This window comes from Podarcis bocagei (assembly GCF_964188305.1).
Source record: "Podarcis bocagei genome assembly, chromosome: 1".
Lineage (NCBI taxonomy): Eukaryota > Metazoa > Chordata > Lepidosauria > Squamata > Lacertidae > Podarcis > Podarcis bocagei.
In genome coordinates, this window is record NC_138125.1 from 67,824,560 (window position 1) to 67,847,364 (window position 22,805).

The 22,805-nt window shown below is 39.3% G+C and overlaps 1 protein-coding gene across 5 annotated transcripts in view; it reads left to right on the forward strand.

Annotated features, from left to right (window-relative positions):
• The window catches only part of HIPK3 (homeodomain interacting protein kinase 3), a 70,012-nt gene extending 47,300 nt beyond the window's left edge, over positions 1 to 22,712 (forward strand). For 4 of the 5 annotated variants that reach the window (XM_081198151.1, XM_081198153.1, XM_081198154.1 and 1 more), the window contains exons 3-17: positions 1,864 to 1,987; positions 2,625 to 2,744; positions 3,466 to 3,552; positions 4,901 to 5,085; positions 6,384 to 6,543; positions 7,631 to 7,754; positions 8,996 to 9,114; positions 9,475 to 9,596; positions 9,692 to 9,853; positions 10,917 to 11,213; positions 11,538 to 11,678; positions 13,889 to 14,118; positions 15,465 to 15,592; positions 15,946 to 16,083; positions 18,389 to 22,712. In XM_081198151.1, coding sequence (XP_081054277.1) covers positions 1,864 to 1,987; positions 2,625 to 2,744; positions 3,466 to 3,552; positions 4,901 to 5,085; positions 6,384 to 6,543; positions 7,631 to 7,754; positions 8,996 to 9,114; positions 9,475 to 9,596; positions 9,692 to 9,853; positions 10,917 to 11,213; positions 11,538 to 11,678; positions 13,889 to 14,118; positions 15,465 to 15,592; positions 15,946 to 16,083; positions 18,389 to 18,862 — 2,611 coding nt within the window. In that variant the 3' untranslated portion in view covers positions 18,863 to 22,712. The remainder of the gene's footprint in view (positions 1 to 1,863; positions 1,988 to 2,624; positions 2,745 to 3,465; positions 3,553 to 4,900; positions 5,086 to 6,383; positions 6,544 to 7,630; positions 7,755 to 8,995; positions 9,115 to 9,474; positions 9,597 to 9,691; positions 9,854 to 10,916; positions 11,214 to 11,537; positions 11,679 to 13,888; positions 14,119 to 15,464; positions 15,593 to 15,945; positions 16,084 to 18,388) is intronic. The other variant, XM_081198155.1, reaches the window with a different exon arrangement.
• Positions 22,713 to 22,805: the final 93 nt, after the last annotated feature.

Here is a 22,805-nt window from a genome sequence, read left to right on the forward strand (position 1 = left end):
GGAGGAAATTCCCTGGGCTCAACCATTATTACCATATTGGCTTGCAGATAAACCACACTTTTTTTTCCAAATTCTGACTGCGAAAAGTTAAATTCTCAACCTTACAAAAATTGGCTTTTACAATATCGCTGCTGAAACAGACATATGGTAAAACGGAACGGGTGTGAGTGCCTGCGGAATTTTAAAGGAGTGACTTATATTTGGGTATTGTCTTTTCTTCTTCCCCCTTGAATTTTAAAGGTGCGAGTTGTTTACAGGCGTGGCTTAAATTTGGGCCAATACGGTATATGAGGAAAAATTAAATTCACAGTCTTTCTGGGCTTTGTATGTAGCCATTATGGATGTTCAGAATGAATTGGTTCCACTGTAACACACTGACCTGGTGTGCGCACAATGACTCATTAGGAAAGGGATTGAAAATAATATTGTTAATACCATAATGTCATCATATAAATCTGTGATATGGAACTGCACTTGAATACTGTGTATGGTTCTGGTTGCCACGTCTCAAAAATGGTTTTCAGAGAGCTCAGAAAGGTTCAGAAAAGGGCAGTGAAAATAATGAAGAGCCTGGAGGATCTCACCAAGAGGTTTGGATAGGTGGATAGGTCTCTACCATAATACTAAAACCTGGGGGCATCCAATGAAGATGACTGTTAGGAGATTCAGAACAGAAAATAGAAAGTGCTTCTTCACACAGCACATATTTAAACTCTGAAATTCATTAACACAGGATGTAAGAGGGAACTAGACATATCGATGGCGAATCAGACTTATCAATAGCTACTAGCCAGGATGGCTGTGTAGAGGTGATCTGCCTCTGAATACTAGTTGTTGGGCATACCATGTATGGAGAAGGTTATAGCACTCAGGCCCTGCTTGCAGGTTTCTCATAGGCATCTTGTTGCCCACCAGGATACAGATGACTCCCCATTTATGTGGGGGTTACGTTTGGAACCCCCCTGTGAAATAGCATAGAATGGGGAGTCACCTGTATCGGCTCAGCTGGGCAAACCAACTGTCCCTCCAGCTTGCAAAATGCGTAAACGAAGAGTTGCCTGTCTTGGATTAGATGAGCTTTGTCTGATCCAGCACAGCTGTTCTTATGTAAGCCATGGTTTATTTAGCAAGTGTGGTTTCTTTCTGTCCTAGTTCATCAGCCTAACCATGGGACACACACATTTTATAATCAAGCTTCTGCCCAATAAAGAAAAAGTGCTACACTTCACAGTCAACAAAACATCTGGATTCGTGCAAATGTTAGGAACAAAGGCGAAATAATAAATTTAATTGCTATATAAATAATAAATTCAGTAATTGTTGGGAATGGGTGAACTGTAAATTTAAATAAAGAAATATTTATGGCCTAACCTTGTGCCCATGATGCATTGTTGAATATGCTTTAGTATCCTTTTACTTTGGTTTTCAGTTAATTTCTTTTACTAAACTTTAATGCTAGCACACACTTGAAGAGCATGTCTCCATAGATACTGCTATGTGCAAAGTAAAGCACAATGCAAGTTCTCACACACATTCAGGTGAAAAATAAAGCACTGTGTGAATTTACTACAGAGTAAGTGTCAACTTTTTTGTGTTTGCAGTAAAAATAGCCCAGATACTGAAAGCCACAACTGGTAAAGTATGATGAAGCAGAATAACATATAATTTGTAGATTCCATGGCACATAACTAGTATGGTCTGCGTGGGAAGATGGGGGATTTAATAAGAACAGTTTACCTTACAGAAAAAACAAAGTTATTTTACTTTTACAATTATTTAAATAATGTTTTCCAAATTCCAGTTTTTATTCAGGTTATTGTTTTTATGTGGAATATCCATTAACCATCCCTGTTTTATTTGCAGAGCACCAGAAATCATATTGGGTTTGCCGTTTTGTGAAGCCATAGACATGTGGTCACTGGGCTGTGTGATTGCTGAGCTATTCCTTGGATGGCCACTGTATCCGGGAGCCCTCGAATATGACCAGGTAGTAGAAACTTGATGATCTGAGATACTTTTATCTGTTTAAGTCTGCAGTTTAGTCAGTTGGAGTTTAGAGTTCATTGATTTTGTCATATGACTTTGAACATACGAAATAATTGTGCACCGATATTTAAAAACACCAAGAAAATGGTTTAAAATAACTCCCTTTGAGTCAAGCTCTTGAAGCACAGCAGTATTGGATAATTGGCATTAAGCAGGATAATGGTGGTGCGGGCATTCAAAATCATAACTGTATACAGTACAATTGTACCTTGTGCACGATTTCAACCTTGTGTGGTTGAAAGCTGGCTGGTTGAAATCCCGCAAAATTAATTGCATGCAAGGCAAAGAGCTTAAAAGCTTCTTTTTCACTCGATTTTCCCAGAATTTCTTACTGGGTTCTGGGATGTTCTTGCAAGAACTCAAATGGCCCTGTGAGATCTTGCAAGAGCCCACACAAGAGCATCCCAGAGCCTAGTAAGCAGGCAGAGAGTGTAAAAGCTTACTTGGAAGGTAAGGGTGATCCCAAGGGGGGTATAAACCTTTTTGCACGTACCCACCATCCCTGGAAGTAACCACCATTCAAGATGCAATCGTACAGCAATGTGTTTGTAAAAATCGCACTTCTTTTCACTTTTCAGATTCGTTACATTTCACAGACACAAGGCTCACCTCCAGAGCAGTTGTTGAACGTTGGAACGAAGACCACACGGTTTTTCTGTAAAGAAACAGATGCACCATATTCTAGTTGGAGATTAAAGGTACTAAGAATTCTTGAAAGCGCAGACAGGAGTTCCTGCCGTCCATGTTTTTGGCTATACATGTGCCTTCAAGGAGGAATACAGCTGAAGCAGAACAGGGGGTATATTTTGTGAACACATGGTTGGTCTGTATTGGTGGCTGATTGGAAGAAGCAGTTTTGTGGGAGGGGCCTAGGAAGCACATCCCTCTGTGTTGGCACACTGCCTTCCCGCCAGTTGTGCTTCAGGCAAAGATAGAACTCGATTGGATTTTTTCACAACTGCAGCTTTAGGACCCTTATTCCACCAGCCTCCCTCACTTGTCCTCTGATGTCATCACATAGCAAAAACTGATTGGCTGTATGGTCATGTCACTATTACTCTGCAGAAGGGTTATCTTGCAATCAAAGTGGTATTAAGGGTTGCAGATTGTCAGGAAAATGTAAGGTTGCCAAGGGGAAGGGGGACTGGAGAAAGTTTTGGCTTCTTCCTTCATACTGACTGGAGAACATTTGGATCAACTCTAGGAACTAAGGTAAATGGCATAGCTGATTAAAATGAGTTGCCTTGCACACCTCTCTTAGACATAGAACATTTCCATTTTTGGAAAAGGCCATATTTTTACAGCAATAAACAGAAAACACAGTGATGCCTACTGTAGGTTGCTATTGCTTTGTGCCGCAGAATGATTTCCTCCCCAGTATATTAATAATTAAACCATCCATTTCTTAAATTTCTGAAGACACTGCAAGAACATGAACGAGAGACAGGGATGAAATCCAAAGAGGCCCGAAAGTACATTTTCAACAGTTTGGATGAAATAGTGCATGTGAGTACATTCAGATGCATTTAATGTATACAGTTTGTGTGTTTTTTAATGTATTAGCTACCATTTGTGACTAGCTACCTCTAATTTCACTTGTGGGAATTGCTCACCTGTATCAACTTTCAAGATTTCCCCTTTATTTTAATTTGGGGTTTTTTTTACTTTAAAATACCTGATGTCTTTATATCCATAATCGTCCATGGTAGCTTCACCAGTGCACATGGATTTGCTTTCCCATTATGACAATTTTTGTTTATTTATAAAGCATCACCTCTTTAAAAGTTCCAGTCTCCTTTCTGCTGCATGCCAGTCCCACCTGCATGCGAAATATTTTTCCCCCTACTAATTTCAATGAATAGTGTTACAACCTAGTGACTACATGGCCTCCAAAGGTTTGTAAAGCAAGGTAATTTAAAATGACACTTGACTTTTGGCAGTTTCCTTTATTTTACTAGGCTTTTTAAAAAAATGAACTGTTCATAATCCATGGTTTGAAGTTGGCTTTTTTTGGAAACTTCCAGAGTTTATCCCAGCTTTACATATAGTGATAAACCAGAAAATGAAATTTAACTGTGGTGAAGTTCTGCTCCCAGCCACATGGAATGTAGAGAACCATGAGAGACTGAGGCATTACATAGGCTCCTTTCTGTTTGTGCATGTAGCACTAAATCATGGCTTAGCATTCCAGGCCAAATTCATGAATGAATCCCACTAGCGGAAGCCGGTGCAATATTGTCTACTAGCGCAGCAGAGCTTTGTGCCCCAGATTGGCTTGGGGAATTGAGGGAACCCCCCCCCCCCCGAAAACTGCATAGGATGAAGAGAGGGGAAAAAAAATCCTTTGTGCCTACATTGAATTCTTCCCTTTGTGTGAATGCAGCCATTTAGGTTCTAACCATATTTTACAAATACTGTAGTTAGTTAAGTTGATATTTAGCCTGTATTCTGCAGCATGGTTGTTTCTTTAATAGTACCCTTTTAAATGTTGTTATATATATAAAAGTGTTTTGAGGCTTGCTGACATTTCCATCTCTCCTCCCCCTAAAGCTTGTGCCACTTCTTTCTATCATCCAGTACTTTTCAAAATAGAAGGGCACATAGAATGAGGTTTTGCTTGCAATGTAATTAAAAATTACACTTCATATGCTGCCACTGATAATTGTTTGTATAGTGTTGTTTTACTGCGGAATTTAATTATGATTTTGCTGTCATTTATATTTTTATACGAAGCTGCCATGAGTTTAATAATATCTTGAAAGGCAGGATATAAATATTTGAATGAAAATGTTGTTATTGATGAATGATAAACGCCTGATTGTTTTCACTCTGACATTTACTCGTTCAACACCAGGTGAACATGGTGATGGACTTAGAAGGAAGTGACCTATTGGCAGAGAAAGCAGACAGAAGAGAGTTTGTCAGCCTGTTGAAGAAAATGCTGTTGATAGATGCTGACTCAAGAATCACTCCAGTTGACACACTGAACCATCCTTTTATTACCATGAAGCACCTCCTTGATTTTCCTCATAGCAACCAGTATGTTGTATAACACACTTGTAAAAATAATCATGGGCAAGCCTTTTTGAAAGGGTTCCATGCTACCCATGCTGCTATGTTTGCTGTAGTTCCTGTGCCTTTTGATTCTGGGCCACATTCTCCTGGTTAGTGCAGATTACAACAGAACCAGGGTTTCAGTAGCTATGGCTTTTCCTCATACACAAGCATTAATTAGTCTTGGTTGCTATGTTGCCTGTTGCTGGTGTGCTGCTTTATATTAGAACTAGAAAATAAAGGATAACTGAATCCAGGAATTGTTTTGAATTACCGCAGCCAGCCACACACATTCATAGTCACAAATAAAAAGACAAAACACTTGCTGGCAAGCATTTTATTCTTACTCTTGTATTTTCTTTTCTGTTCCAAAAAGATAGTAAAAGGAAAATTCACCAAACAAACCACACAGAAAGTACACAGAAAGTTGAATAATATTGTACTGACTGCCTGATCTCAGATGAATCCAACACACGAAAGATGCATAACAGTTGCTAGGGGGAAAGGAGGGACATCCTATGGAAATGGCAAGGAATAGAAAATAAGAGAGAAGCAGGAAAAGTGTACTAATGGAGATAGGAAAACAGACAACTCACTTATCAATCACAGCTCTCACTTCTCCCATTGGCTTAAAACACTTGACAGGCAGGAACAACCGTCCAGACAGAAATTGCTTAGAAGAGTATCTGCACCTTTTACTGCATGACATTCTTTCTAGGAGGACTGCAGAATTACTTTAAAACAAAAGAGAAAGAAAGCTGAGGATCTGGGGACCCTGCTGGGGGGCTACAGTGAATGCCTTTGTAAGCACTGGGTTGGCAGCCCCCTGGCTTAGTGTGTCCTCTGACCCAGGGATCAAGCTTCAGCTTTCTTTCTTAACCACAGTCTACAGCCAGTGTTTGTTCTTGGCTATAGATCATGGTTAGGGAGAAGAGAGCTTAACTCTGCTCCTGGATTCAGGCAGCTAAACTTTGACTAAGCTGCCACACTGCACTGATTTAAAAGGCTGAGGGAGGGGCAAAGTGGGCATCAGCTTCTCTTTGGGAGCCAGCACATTTGCATGGTACTGGTAAGCTGTAGTGTGGCTAAACCATAACCAGGGCAATGAGAGTAAAATACTTGTGTGGGTTCTTCCCCCCCAACCCCAGTTGAGACTGAGTTTTTAACCTGTTTAGTCTCTAAGGAAAATAGTCTGGGCCAGTCCTGTGATTGTTATAGTGGGTTTTTGTGGTTGTTGTCACTTACTTTCCTCACAAATCATTCTTTCTTCTCTTCGCCATCAGAGTGAAATCCTGTTTTCATATCATGGACATTTGCAAGTACCGATCAAATTCATATGATACAAATAATCGCAATAAAACTGTGCACCTGAGACCAATTGCTTCAGGTAATGCACCAAATCTCTCAGCTAATTTTGCCAAGATTGGTGCAGTACGAAGTCAGGTAAGTACCTTTGATTTCACTTTGGGTCTCCTATTCACTTCCACCCTCATCCCAGGGTTTAGATCATGCAAGATAATGAAGGGGGGCGTGTCTTAAGGTATTGGAAGGCGGCAGGCCTTTCTAAGAGGGGGAATAAAGATGTATCTGGTTTTAAGGGAATGGTTTTTATGGTTTGGACAATGTAGTTGCACATGACGTACTTCTGAATAAAAAGGTGAGGTAGAAATCATGTCTCCTAAACAGAAGATAAATCAACATATTCACTGTCCATTTCATGCATATTAGGCAGTAGACTAGCCACAGAAGCTCATTGCACTATAAAAATTGTTAAGTTTTAAAAAGTGCCAATAAGCTCTTCATTGTTTTTGCACACAGTGGCTTTGGATATGATGAAATGCAAATGCTTCATCACTCCTATTATTATATTCACCAACCTAAATTGAACAGTCACATTTTCCCCTGTGGGAAGATCCAAAAGTTGATTCTATGTCAGAATCATACCAATCTCCTCATGGGTAAAGATGTGGAAGCTAAGTTGGTAACTGAGGCATCTGTGCTTCTTGTTTTTGCTGCTATTTGTTAGCTTGATGCTCTTCAGAGTCTGGAATTGTATTATGGGAGTATAAATAATTGGGAATCCAGGAGTGCCTTGAGACTTGGCTATGGCACTCTTAGCATTTGTCATACTTATCCCCTTACTTGCTCTCTTGTCCACATGGGCCAGGAGAGGAGGCTTCTGTTGTGGCTCTAAATGCCAGCCTGGTAGAGAACCGGGGAGAACGAGCTCTTCAAGATGAGTTGCGTTCCTTTTCTAGTAGTTCTCTTGGAAGACATTTTCACAAAATAAAGCCAAAGGTTTTCTGTTCAAGAAATCCTTTGTTGCAGTGCCCCCATGTGGTGAAATATTCAGTGTGCTGGCATGTGCTATAAACATGATATTCATATATTAGGATTTGCTTTTGCTGCATGCAAAAGCATGAACATCATAATCCTCATGCAACATTATAACTTGAGATTTTTTTAAAAAAATGCATGTGAAAATTGTGGCAATCATTTTGTTAACTTATAATATACCTATTATTTTCAGGCATTAGCAGGATCTGCCCATTCAGTTATGCACCATGGAATACCACTGCAGGCAGGAACGGCTCAATTTGGTTGCAATGATGCTTTTCAACAGACACTGATTATATGCCCTCCTACTCTCCAAGGTATGAGGCAATTAAAATGACACGTGATATAAAATTAGATATTCACTTGGTAGTTCAAAGAATCGCCAATTCAGGCTTTTGATAAAACCTACTACAATTAGCCAAGATTTTACTCCAGGTTTTCCATTTTCCTTGGATGATCTAATAACATTGAGAACTCTAGTGGACAAGTATTTTCAAGAAGATGAAACGGAAAGGTGATAGTGGAGTCATATTATTGCATTTTGAGGTAAATTTCCTCACTTTTGTATCTAAATCCCACTGCACTTCCTTCCTGTGAACCAAAATAATCACATGGACCTCATGCAAGTTGTCTTATCGTTTTTGAGAATACCTGTTGGAATCCATAGCCTACACTTATTCAGCGTTAATCTTACTTTACATGGTAAAAATCTAGAAGCACTGTGGGCCTCTCAGTGTTCCCTCTTTTAGCTTGTCAGCCCTTGACGGTTGCTGTCTGGGTCATGTTTCCTAATATGGATCCTTCTGTAGTCTGTCTGCCCTTTGTTGCTGAAGATTCACTTTTACTTTTACTTCCTTGACATAATTTATGTTATGCACCTTTATTTTTAAAAATCACGTTTAGGAATGTAGGGCTAAAACAGTGCAGACTTTGTGGAATTTCTCTGAACAGCAAGTACACGCGATGACTCCTCTGTCTAATAGGACTTGATGCGAAAGGCTTGCAACATATGTTCTCTGCTTAATCCCAGAACTAAAAAGGATACATCTGATGACTGAAGGGCTTATTTCACATAGGCGACACAGACTATTTTATAATTTTCTGGCTAGGATACCTTTCTTGTGCTGAATGCTACACACTGTCTCAAGTGAAGTGTTTCAGGTTTGGTTAATTTGTGGCATGCTGGCACTCGCGTTATTGGTGCCCACCTCTGATGGAAACAGCATGGAAGCAAGTAGCCCCTGTGTTCCTCTACACTACAGCATTATCCTCTGATTCTCTGGTTGGCCTGCAGCAGATTGGAGCCTGGCTGCTTCAGTCCCATCTTGGCCATGGTGTAGAAGGAGAAATGAGGAGAGTGAGGAGTTTTGGGGATGCTTCTGATTGCTAGATTATGGTTTAGGAATCAGGTCAGAAGCGATTTGGCCCCGGGTGATCACTGGACTGAGCAATATTTCCCTGAGCAAAGTTTGCATCAGGCTTAGAAATTAATTCTGTATGCTAACCTTTTATGAATTTGGATTCAATCTTAACTCCTCTTTTCATATTTGTGAATTAGGAATTCATGCTAATCATGGGAAGCCCAACGGTTACTCTGTAAGAGTTGATAATGCAGTGCCGTTGGTCACACAGGCCCCAACCCTACAGCCACTCCAGATAAGAGGAGTCCTTTCTCAGGTATGTTGTTTGATGCTGTAGGTTTCACATTTTCAGAGGTTTCACATTTTCAGAGTCATAAACATTAATTAGCTTGACAGATTTTGAAGTAATATCACATCAATCGAGAGGGACTGTAGATTAGTGACAGGCCAAATGCTTTGCATGTAATCTGTCTCGAAGTTACACTCCCTGCGTTACTATGTAAAAGGACCTTTGGGCAGCTGGACTGATAAGATCTGTTATCAGAGTCGTCCGAGAGCTGCTGCCAGTCTGTTCTGACAGTACTTTGGGCTAAATGGACCAGCGGCCTAACTTGAAAAAAGGATGCTAAACATATATGGATGTAGTTATTCATAACGCTTTATGTGTTTACAACAGACGTGGTCTAACAGAACACAGCAGATACTGCTTCCAGCATGGCAACAAATGACGTCTGTGGCTCCGCCTACAACACTAGCTTCTGATTCTGTGGCTGGCCCGCAGAGACTTGGAGACTGGGGGTACGTCAAAACAGTATTTTGATTTTGTGCTTGAAAACGAAGTACGCAACTCTGCTATATTTTAATAAGGATGTGTTTTTCTCTGTTCTCCCTAGGAAGATGATTCCCCATGGCAACCATTACAACTCGGTGATGACACAGTCTCTGTTAACCAATCAAATAACTTTATCTGCTCCTCAACCAATCAGTGTGGGCATTGCACATGTAGTCTGGCCTCAGCCCACAGCAACCAAGAGAAATAAAGTGTGCCAGAACAGGTTGGTTTTATACAGTGCCTGTGGATCATTTAGATGTAAAAAAAATAATAATCATTCTTTCAAAATCCCTTTGAAAAGGGGCTGTATATTTATGAATGCTGCATGCTCGCCAAGGTGTTACACCTCAAACTAGTTTGTTTAGAACATTTATTTCTTTAAACATTAAATACTGTGTTACATTTCAAATTGATCAGAAGCCTTCCCGTTAAAACCAAGGGATGGTAACAAAATGGGAAATAATGTAAAGTAGCATTTGCTGCCCTTTGATCTTCTCTCTTCTTGTGACAAAAGTGGCTTTGACTATATTTATCTGCAGAAATAGACTTTGGTTTGGTTATTTAAGAATTGCAGGTAGACGCAGTTAGCAGTTCCTAGACTCATGTGCATGAGGAATTGTAAAATTTGGACTATTGAAAATAGAGACATTGTATAATAGTCATAATATGACTTAGAATAGTATTAAGAATAGTCTTTCTTTTGCTGGCAGCAAGAAACACTTTAAGTGCTCTGTGGAGAAAATGTGCCCCATCACTACAGAAGTTATTTACAAAGGTATGGGACATTTCAGTAATGGAGAAACGTAAGACCGGGAAGGACAGTTACACTATGTTAAGTAACCCCTGATTCATGTCCCCTGAAGTCAGTGAACACAATTCCTGATGATTTCAGTGGATTTTGAATCTGATTCAAAAATGTTTATGGTGTCCAAGCCAGCATTTCTTCATTCCTTCTTTCCTTTTTAAGAGAATGGTATCTTCAGCGTATTGTACTACATTTCATTGGTAAATCCAACTTTGAACCTTGCATTGCAGCATCTGAACAACCCTGCTTGTGATATGCAATAGTTACCTGGAACGTTTTCCATGATTGCTCTGGAAAACAACATTTACAGTGTTACCTGTATGTTCATTGTTTTATGTTTCATGTGTTGATTTATATTCATTGCTGTTTCAAAGTCTTACGTTCTAGTTTGAGTCAATTTGGGGAGGGTGAAGTCAAGTTACTGCATTTGTTTGATAAAGAAACATCTTTATGACATGTCTAATAAATGTCTTCTTCGCAGGAGTAATGTGTTACAAAATACCAATATCCAAAATTCAGCATTTGTGTCTCCAAAGATAAGCAATGGAAAGGCTGGTGAGAAGCTGAGCTGTGTAGAAACACAGGACAATTGTAACTCAGTTGGTCAGGAAAGCACCTGTTGCAAACCACCCGTCAGGCAGGACCCTGATTCATCTGTTTCAAACAAACAGCGACAGGCTATCATTATTGCAGATTCCCCAAGCCCACCAGTCAGTGTGATCACCATCAGCAGTGACACGGATGAAGATGATGTGGCACAAAGGCATTCATTTGCAGAGTAAGTAGTAGCTTTGGACTTATTTTAACTCCCCTTTTCCTCAGGGTTGTGCTGGAGAGTTGGTGTTTTGGTGATAGTAAGAGGAGCTTCCTAACTATACAGCGCCAGTACATTCACTTGAATCAGCTTAAATCACTTGGAACACGGCTGCCACTTCTAGGCGGCAGGTTGTTACACCTCTTTGAGTTTCACAGCTTTCAGTCTTGGTAGTATAGCTTAGCACACAGTTGGCACTAAATCAATGCAGCTAGAAGTTGCAATCGATGTTTAGCGAGAAGTGTGCAGGATGAATGTTTTATTTATGTATGTATGTTTGCATTTCAGATGTAAAGGGAGCCTAGATTGTGAAGCTTGCCAGAGTACGCTAAATATTGACCGTGTGTGTTCATTAAGCAGTCCTGACAGCACTTTGAGCTCTAGTTCTTCTGGACAGTCGAGTCCATCCCCTTGCAAAAGACCCAACAGGTAAGAAATGTACATAACTGGGTTTGATGTCCCTGTGTGGCAATAAGACCTCAGAGTCCCATTTCTAAAACCTATTTCTGGAAGCATTCTTAAGCATAGTGTAATGTTTACATAGTGTAATGTTTTGATCATACCTGCCTCAACAGAGGTTTCTCTCTGTATATGTGACAATGCTTCTGTGCTGGATTTTTTGGAACAAGGGTTAGGGTAATAAAGCTTCCTGAAGGAAAAGCTTTAGTATGCTGGATATTGCTGGATATTGTTACTGTTAGCCTTCTGTAAAGTCTTGATAATTCTGTTAACATAACTGTTTGGATAGATATATGTATTATTTGAGTATGTGGAGGAATCATTTCCTATCAAATATCTGTTAAGTGATTTCACAGTAAAAATAAAACCATTCCATATGTAAAAACAATTACAAATCCAATACAGAGATTGTCACTTAAAAGGCTTGTTTAAAAGGGAAGGTCTTCCATAGGCAGGGGGGGGGGACCATAGAGATGGAGTCTTCCTGATATGTAATGATTGGTTATGCCAATCATATCGTTTCTGAAGATAGAAAATAATTAATCTTAAAGATAACGGTCAGCAGCACCTTTCTATTATTGTACGCCCAACTGATTCTCTGGTTTTTTCGGAATCTAATGGTGATAGCTCAGTTGCATCACTAGTTCTTGGATATAAATTTAAATCCATTGTTGAGTTAAATAATTAAGTATTGCAGAGCGAACTCAAATGTAAATGTGCAGTTGTGAAAATCATGGATTTGTGATCATTTTAAAGATCCTTTATAAAATTACCTTGCTGCCCTGACAACGATTGCCATGACAACTATGCAACCCTAATTAAAAAGATGAAAGGAATTGCTAGGGCTGAGCCAGATGTCCTCCAGTGAATATTTTTGACATGCAAAAGGGGCTTCACCACCTCCAATTGTTAGATTAAAGAGTCCCCCCAAGCTTACATTTTTAAACTTGGTTTGTAGTCCTAATCAGCTACAGAATTGGTGTCACTTTTTATTTGAAAGATAACCCTTTCCTACCTAGCAGCAGTAACATAGATATGCAGCTATTCAGATTTGGCTACATGACATCACTTAGGGTAAATGAAGTTAATTTAGCTTTAGAGTGATGTTACAGTCACTAGAATGGATAATAAATGGCAATGAAGTTGCAGCTTCATTGGGGTCTGCAACAGGGTTGCTGCCATCTGAATGATGGTAGGTGGACACTACCTGTGTTTTGGTTGGGGGCATCTACTTCCCTTCCTCTAGGTGTGGTCTGCTGGCAGAATTAAAGTCTTTTCTGGTGGGAGTGCCACCAGAAATCGACCAGCAGTCAGATTGGTGGATCAGGGCTGACATTTATTTTACTTACAGTTACAGATAGGTAGCCGTGTTGGTCTGCCATAGTCAAAATAAAAAAATTCCTTCCAGTAGCACCTTAAAGACCAACTAAGTTAGTTCTTGGTATGAGCTTTCGTGTGCATGCACACTTCTTCAGATGGTATCTGAAGAAGTGTGCATGCACACGAAAGCTCATACCAAGAACTAACTTAGTTGGTCTTTAAGGTGCTACTGGAAGGAATTTTTTTATTTATTTTACTGTTAGTTTATTTCATTTTAAAACATTTATAGGCTGAATTTAGGAGTAAAACTCTCAAGGTGGCTTCAATAATTATGGAGTAAAATATCAACAGTACTTTCCAAACACCAAACAATACTAAATCTAGCAGTATGAAACATCCAGCCCCCCAAAAGAAACCTTAACTGTAACCAAAACCATCAGCAACAAGAGAAAACAATAAACAAAACTAAATACACATTCTATCTGCTCTTTCGTCATAAAAACTTAGAGGTTGCTTAAACCAGTGACTAGTGAAAAGTGGTCTTGGGGAGAGTGAATTGGGATAAGAGTGAAGCATCTCCATTCATAAGTATTGGTTGATTTCTTGGGGAAAGGTACATTTTATGTACAGATCTGAAGCTCCTTGGTTTTTTGAAGATGTCCACACTTTCCCTAGTAGTTTGTTTATAGAATGAAACCTGGGTTGATTTTGGAAAGCTGGAAGTTTAGAGTCAAGAACTTCAGCTCTCCTGTTTAAACTTAATTTTTCCTGTTTTTATTTTGTTTTGTTTTTGGATGTTTGCTGCAAAAGGAATGAATGTGATGTACCCTTCATAATGGTGCTTTACTTTCTTTCTGTAGTATGTCAGATGATGAACAAGAAAGTGACACTGTGGATGGTTCTCCCAGTTCAGAGTCTTCAGGCCACGACAGTCCATTCCTAGAAAATAGTTTTGCAGAAGACACCAATGAAAACCCAGAAACAAGAACCTCAGCTAACTTGGAAGCCAAACCAGCTGTCTGTACTGTGGTGGTGCCACCAATGAGGATAGAGAACAGGTTAAATGCAGATGAGCAAATTACAAATGCAGGTAATTGGTGCTTATGTGTTTTCTGTGCTGGCCACGTTTTGTTCAATGTAGATTACATGAATGGGGGACCACCTGGGTAACAGATCATTTCCTGTTACAGATAGGTAGCCGTGTTGGTCTGCCATAGTCAAAATAAAAAAATTCCTTCCAGTAGCACCTTAAAGACCAACTAAGTTAGTTCTTGGTATGAGCTTTCGTGTGTATGCACACTTCTTCAGATACACTGAAACAGAAGTTGCCAGATCCTTCTATATAGTGAGAAGGTGGGGAGGGGTATTACTCAGAAGGGTGGTGGGAATGGGAGATTGGCAGATAGCTGAGATGAGCCTGTTGACGACTCTTAACGACTGTAATAGGTCTTACAGGAAAAGGCAAGGGGTGAGAAGGTGAGAAATGGCTTAGTCACGTATAATGGGATAAGAATCCAATGTCTTTGTTCAAACCAGGTCTCTCCATGGTTTTAAGTTTGGTAATGAGTTGCAATTCGGCAGCTTCTCTTTCCAGTCTATTTCTGAAATTCCTTTGTAGTAAAACAGCTACTTTGAGATCTTGTATAGAATGTCCTGGGAGATTGAAGTGTTCTCCTACTGGTTTCTCTGTTTTGTGATTCTTGATGTCAGATTTATGTCCGTTTATTCTTTGGCGTAAGGTTTGGCCTGTTTGTCCAATATAGAGAGCTGAAGGACACTGTTGGCATTTGATGGCATACACAATGTTAGACGATGAGCAATTGAATAGTCCCGAGATGGTATGTGTGATGTTGCTGGGGCCAGTAATGGTGTTGTCCGGGTGTATGTGGCAGCAAAGTTGGCATCTGGGTTTATTGCAGGCTCTGGTGCCAGTGTCCGTGTTAAGTCTGGCTGTAGTATTATTGTGGGTTAGGAGTTGTTTAAGATTGGGTGGCTGTCTGTAGGCAATGAAAGGTCTTCCTCCCAGAGCTTGAGAAAGAGAACTGTCATTGTCCAGGAGAGGTTGTAGATCTCTGATAATGCGTTGTACTGTTTTGACTTGGGAGCTGTATGTGATGACTAGAGGTGTTCTGTTATTTTCTTTTTTGGGTCTGTCTTGCAGCAAGTTCTCTCTGGGTATAAGATCATTTCCTGTCTCTTCTCCTGTATCCTCAAAAACCCTCTCTGTGGGGGGGGGGGGACGGGACTCCGGAGAGGTTTTTGGGGGTGCACTTCCCCCCTGAACCAATAATAATATGGGGTGTGTGTGGTTTGTTATCTTCTCCCTTGAATGTTCTAATGTTTTACAGTTTTAATGTTTACCTTTAAGATGAATAAAGTGAAAACATTAGAAGCAACCCTGATGTATCCTATGTTGATCTTTTCATATTTTGCTAGTTACCACCTGTCAACCACTGGTAAAACGCCGATCTGCCCGTATAAAAACAAACCATCCTTCTGGCTTGGGCAATCGTCAACGAAAATTGATATCAGCATTCCATCAGCAGCACTCAAACCTCAGTCAGGTATGTATGTAAATATTGCAATGTAGAGATATTTTTATTAGTTCAGATATTTTAATGTTGAAATCTACTGCACACACATGACTCAAACCCATCCCCACTACTTCATCTATCTTTCATTCTGACCTTTGTTAACTATAATTTTAATCAAATTAACCAAAGAGAAACTTTTAGACTGGTTGAGATATCAGGTAGAGACAATTAACATGCAGTATGCTGGGCTTCCTTGAAGTCTAAATAGCAACTGCAGTGCACACATAGTTTGATATCCCAGTTCCTGATGATGGAGTAGACCACTACAAACATATGACATAAATCTTCCAGAGTCTGCATTTGACACTCTATTTCTTTTCTAGCGTAACACAAGATTCTGGTTTGGACCTAAAGCTCTAAATGGCTTTGAACCTACCTATCTAAGGGGCTGCCACTCTTCTGTAGATGCTTTCCTGAGGATACCTTTTACACACCAGATAATACTGAGGACTCATACAGTGGTATTTTCTGTGAATGTTGCGAGTGGTTAAGCATACAGCAAGAAATTGTATCTACACCTACATTTTGGGCGATATTCTGTTAATGAGTCCTGTCAGTGCAAGCATTTCACAATGGGATTCCCTCCCTTCTCTGCCTGTGTAGGCCCATGTCCTCACCGAGTCTGTTCCAGAGAGTTGGAAACAGATTTGGTGGGTGGGTGGAGGGTGGGAGGAGAGGGCTATAACTTCCCATTTCCCAAGCAGAAATGTTTGCGCCGACAGAACGTTTGCCTTAGTGCTTTCTTTGATTCCATCCATTGTGTTCAAGTCTGAGAGCTCCTTCAAAAAGTTGTGTAGGAGCTGCTCCTTCATAGTTATAATGTTTTTTTTCTTAAACAAGAAAGAGGCTTTAAACAAAGCCACTGAGAAAAGTTAATTTAATTCAAATACTGGCTCTGGCAATACCTTGAAAGGCCGCAGTATATGTGACATGACCACAACGGCATGGATAAGTGGGACTTGTGTGATTTGCCCTACTTGCGTAGTTGTGGTATTTACATTGGGACATACAAACATGCATACACGTACACCATAGTTGTGTAGGAGAACACACACACAAATAGTATGGTTCATTTGAATGTGAAAGTGGGCCAAAGTCTAAGTGTTACCCATTAAGTTTTGTTTTGTTTAAGCATATTTGCTGGTGCTTTGGATCAGTGTGGATCTGGTTTATTCATGCATTCATTTGTGTTTTGTGCTACAAAATTTGTGACTTATGTGTGCTTGTTTTCAACTCATAGTTAAGTTTTCTAGAAGTCTCATGACTGTATTGAGAAACATAACTTATAAATTGGTTATTCATATATTCATGAGTTTGTAGATTCCTTTGAAAAAATCTAGTTGAAATTCTCTCATTGTATTTCCATATATAGGTGTGCACAATATCATTTGTGATGTTACATATAGATTGGTTTTAAGGGGCAGGATTCAAGAGAGAAACTTCAAAACTAATATAGTCAAATTTACCTGAAGGTATTCTGAACTTCCTCTCCTATTGCATCACATATCCAGTGTCAGATAATGCGATCAATAATTCATATAAAAAGCTTTGAGCTTCTTAATTCATAATGCCATACATCATAGTTTATAAATTGTTCTTATAATAGGGGACATTAACTGTTGGCTCTCAATCCGTTCACATGAGAGGTCTTGTCTAATTCCCAGTTGCCAGAACTATTTTGTTTTCCACTTTCCGCCGGTCCCAACATTATAAAATGGGGTGGAACAGAAGATAGGCTGTTCTTCCTGTCACAGTATGAGGATTTTGGGGTCACCAGGTTCAGAATAGGAGAAAAAACACGACTGCACACAATGGATTTGGATTTGCAAATGAAAGAGCTCCTTCCATTCACAGGCAGAACTGTGATTTAGTGGAGGCTTCTGTTGGGGGGGGGGGAGAAGAAGGGAAGCAATTTTCCAATTTCTCCTTCCCCTGGAGCCTCCAGTGCCGCCTCTCACATGGTTCCAGAGGGTCCTCCAACCCTCTAGGGTAGCTTTTCAGAGGGCTGTAGAGGGACAGACATAAGTAAAAATTGCCTGCTCCCCCCTTCAGTGGGAATATTCTATGATCAAAGTTTCACTTAAAGAAACTCTGGATCCAGGTCAACAAATATTAAAATTAGGAGCTGTAATTGCTGCAATACGTGTTGACCAACACTAATTTGCATGGCTTTAAAAAGGAATGGACAAATTCAAGGTGGATAATTCCATCAGGCTATTCCAATCCTAACTAGATGGAAACTCTATATTCAAAGATGATACACCTCTGAGTACCAGATGGTGGGGACAAATGGAGGATGCTTTTTCTCATGCCTTGCTTCTAATCTTCTCAGAAGCATCTAGCCCAGGTGTCTTCAAGCTTTTCAGACCCACGACCCACTTCCAACCCAAACATGCATTTGGGGACCCATCTCTTAACCTTTTACCATATATTTGCATGGTGATAGCGCTCCTGTTGTGTGACCCACCTTGGGTCAGGCTGTGACCCACAAGTATGGGGTTGAAGACCACTGATCTAGCTGACCATTTAGGGGAACAAAATGCCAAACGAGACGACCCCTTGGTTTGATCCAGCAGCGTAGTTCTTATGATTGAGGGGTGGTGGGCATATATGACCACAAGGAGGTGGAGGAAGCCCATCCCCAAAGATGTTTCAGGCAGCGCTGGTGGGAACAGAAGATTGTTTAGATGTGATAGCTGTCCACTTTGGAGACTGGGGAATCTTGTATTTACTGCTTGAAATTAACTGCAGTTTCTCTTGAGACAGGTTCAACACTTTGGATCTGGGTCTCAGGAGTGGAATGGAAACTGTGGTCATTGGAGACAGCAGGCTTATATCCCAGCTAATGTTGCCAGTCATGCATTCTCCCTTCAACATGGAAGTCCCACTCATACCTCAGTCCATGCACATTTGGCTGGAAGTACACATCTTGGAGGACAGCCTGCTATTCTGCCGTATCCATCATCTGCGCCCCTCACTACTGCTGCTCCCGTTGCCCACATCCTAGCCTCACCATGTACCTCAAGACCGATCTTACAGCATCCCACTTACAGTATCTCTCATCACGGTGGCCTAGTTCACCAGGTCCCAGTGGGCATAAATCCCCGACTGCTACCTTCCCCAACCATCCACCAGACTCAGTACAAACCAATTTTCCCACCACATTCTTACATTGCATCACCTGCTTACACAGGATTTCCATTGAGTCCAACGAAACTCAGCCAGTATCCATTTATGTGAGAACTCTACGCTGACAGAGCTCAGTGATACATACATGTGATTTGAGAGGAAAACATGGTATTTAATAAATATTAGCCATGGCACAACAAAAAGATATTTTTTTTAATCATGTTAGACTTGGGTGCAATTTAAACAACCTTGAGCTTTAACTCACTTTTAATGTGTTTTTGCACATTTGGTATAAATTTGTCTTTAGTCATGTTATCTTCTTATAGAGTAACTCCAGACAGGTGACTTATGGGAGCAGAAATCCAGTTTTGCTCCTACTATTTTTTATAAAATTGCCTTCTAACTAGTGCGAGACACGTCTACATTTGGGAAGCCATTGAGTGTACAGATTTAGAGCAACAGATGCACATGTGTCATCAGTATCATGTATGAGTAACTTGTTTGTATTATGTATCTTGGTGTTCAGTGTCGAGTCACTTATCTAAAAAAGGTTGAGCTGTTCTTCACATTGCATGTGTCCTTTGCATGGGCAAAAACAAAGTTGCCTAGAAATTTGCTCTTAAATGTTGGTGTCCTAATAATCTCAGCTGCATTGTAAACTGTTCCCACACATAGTGCCTTAAATATTTGAGGTTGTTAATGTTACTATATTATAAATGTTGAGGACTGCAGCACTTAACATTCAGTTTTGCTGATTATTTCATAGAGTTATGCGCGCTCTCTCTCTTTCTTTTTTTATTTGTGTGTGGTATGATTTTAGTATAGGTTGTGATTTCTTTATCTAGGGGACAGCATGTTTTGCTGTAGCTGAATTCTGCTGTCTGATATTTCCTCCCGAATGATCAGCTTCACGGAAAGCATTTTGTAGTTCATAGGAAAAGTTGATTCAGTAGCTGTTGAATTAAAAAAATGGTGTTTTATACTGTTCAGTGGAACTGCAATACAATCTAAGTAGTTTATTTTCAAAGTGTTTAAGTCCAACTGGATTTTAATAACCTGTTAGAGGTGTAGTAGGCATGACTTGGCTAGATTATGAAAGAAAAAAGCAAAATGCTCATTGATTCATGCTGTGGTTTCATCTTAGCTTGAGCAAACCATGCAGTATTTAATAAATAGTAGCAGAATATTTACTATTGAAGCTTGAAAAGGTGTGAGTACTTTGTGTGCAATTTTTCATTTATGCATGGGAGAGATTTTAGCCTTTTTACATTCTAGTATTTGTTCTAGCCTTTTTTTGGGGTGGGGGTATTTTCTTATTTAATACATTCCGTCAGGGACAACAAATTACATGCATTTTCCCCTCTAGGAAGTGCATCATTTCTGTGTGTGTGTGTGTTTTTGTTCTTGTTCAAATAAGATTGCTTTTGCAGCACCAAAGACTTAATCATCCATTTCCTATTAAAAGGTAGCTACTTTTTTCATAGACCTCAAGTGTAGTGATAGGGATGGGTTTTAAAAGGAGGGTATTAAAGTGAGGTTGTGTTTTAGCTTATGAGGCAAGTAATAAATTGTATCATCTATCTTGAATGTATCATAGATAAGCTGCTATATAATGATTGCCACTTCAGATAGCTGTGAAATTAGGTGATTTAACTAGTTCTTACCCTTCTAATTTCTGTATAAGTCTAATGACATGAAATGGAAGTATGGGGTTGATTTTGTTTTTGTTTGCTTTCATGTTTGGAGTGTTGTAACTACTATATTGTAAATGATGGAAGACAATTGCATATGTTATTTTGGGGTGTGTTATTTGCATCAGTATTTTATCTCCATTAACTATCATTGCATATAAATGGGTGTATCCATGTAATTTAATTTGTATGTGTTCATATTGACATTGTGTAGACACTTAAGAAAACTATCTTGGTGGCTTGACTTAACTTTTTTTTATATAAACAAAGATTCTGGAATACAGTTATTGCAGCATAGACTGGAATAGGAGTGCAAAGGGTTTCTCTCAAGCACAATCCTAGGCATGTTTACTTAAAAGTAATTCCCACAGAGTTCAGTGGGCATTACTTCTAGGAAAGTGTGAGGATTGCAGCCTCAGCAGTCTAACAGCTGATAGAGTTTTTCTTTGTTCCATTAACACAAGCAGTGTTTTATTTAATGAATGTCTAAGTGGAAAAAATGTGCCTACATTTGATTTACTTTTCAGGACTGAAATACAGCAGTATTAGTTGACAAAAACCAAAACCAGCAGTACATTTTAACGGCTGAATATGGAAATAAACCCTAACCCTTTCTCACAACTCTTAGGCCACAGTCAGAGAGCTGCAGCTTTGCATGACCAGGTGGGGCTTTTAAAAAAAGCGCCCTGTGTCATGTACCCCCCCCCCCAAAAAAAAATCACTTCTGAAAGTTGGAAAAGCTTAAAACCCAGCTTTGTGATAATGGCATGGGTGAGTTGCTGTTCAGATGAAAAGAGTGACAAGTCCCACTGAGTGCAGACATGCTCTTGGGCACACTAAAGGAGTATTCTGGGTTTTTTCATAAACAGTTTTATGTGTTTTGTAGAAATACAAATGTGTCTCTATCAAATAAAGACAAGAATAACGTGTTCTAATTTGAAACCTTTTCAGCATATATTGAAGCAGATGGAATCAAGAAAATAATCAAGCAGATTTTGTCATGTTCCTTAATGTTTATGGTTCAGTAAATTCCTCTTTTCTGTTAACTCCTTGGTGTTGAGAATGGCATTTCTTGGTGCTAATCTCCATTGCTGGCAGTGGACGCATCAGGAGCCATGAGCACCAGAAGTTAGCTTACTTTTTCTATAATTGTCACCAAATAAAAATAAAAATGTATTCTCTTAATTTACTTGGACCTGTCTTGCTCTGTAGAGTATTTACTATGTTTTAAATTGTGTTTGGGATACAAAGCTAATGTACTTGATACATTACACCATGTCAAACATAGAACTGCTTCTAAGAGTAATGCCCCAAAGGTAGCCTCTGACTCCTAGCATATTGCAAAAGAGCAAATATTTTTTACTTTTCAGAAGTGATAAATTAAGTTCTGCCACAATCAGCACTGAGCATAATGTGCTACTCAACAACCAGTTCTGCAATGAGCATTGCAGTGAAGGACTAGATCTTCTGCCCTCTCTCAGGCTATGCTCTGCAGTTGCACAGCAAAACAGTTCTGTTGACTTTGGTTGCAGCGGAATAATTTAGCTGTGGGATAACCTACTTATGGTTGCTGTGGCTTTAGGAGGGCTAAGAGTCTGTCCAGACAAAAAATTGGTGTGAATCTATGGTCAAAGTAATCCCATATATACATCTTATTCTTCTGATGCCTTTTAAATAAAACACTGCAGGATAACAAAATTGCATACGATTTTTAATTTGGAAATTTAATTTTTATATGAATCCCTTGTATTCGGTTTTTAACTTTAATTCAGGGTGTGTTATTGATCAAATATACTACTGTATTAACTAATTATTTTATTTTTAATTTTCAAATATTCTGTATTTACAGCTAATTTTAACTTGGTTTGTGTTCGGTAAATACTAAAATCACACTGCAAGCTGTAGAAAGATTTGTTTTAGAACTAATATAGATTTGGTTACTAAGTTTGAACTGTTACAGTTTAACAATTATTTGTAGACTTGTGGCTTTTTTGTTCTTGATTTCTGTGCTACACTAGTTTGCCATGTAGCAATTGCACTGTGCAATATTACAATAAGAGGACTGGGAAAATTTTTATGGATGTAATGTTTCCTACAGTTTGCGATAGTATTTCTCTCTAGTTCTCAGTGATTTAAATGTGACCAAGCCTTCTGTACTTTGTCACAAAAAGCGGGTTTTCCAGGTGACTATTTTGGTGAGTGTCAAAATAAGAATTTATGGTGTATTACTGTCGAGATTCACTTTGAATTAAAATATATATTGCAGCAAATGGAACTTGTTGGCTTTTATTTTTATTAAAGTAGATTGAGATAACTGAAAAGCTTTTCAATCTTTTCTCTAACTCTCAAGGGCTCATTTATAT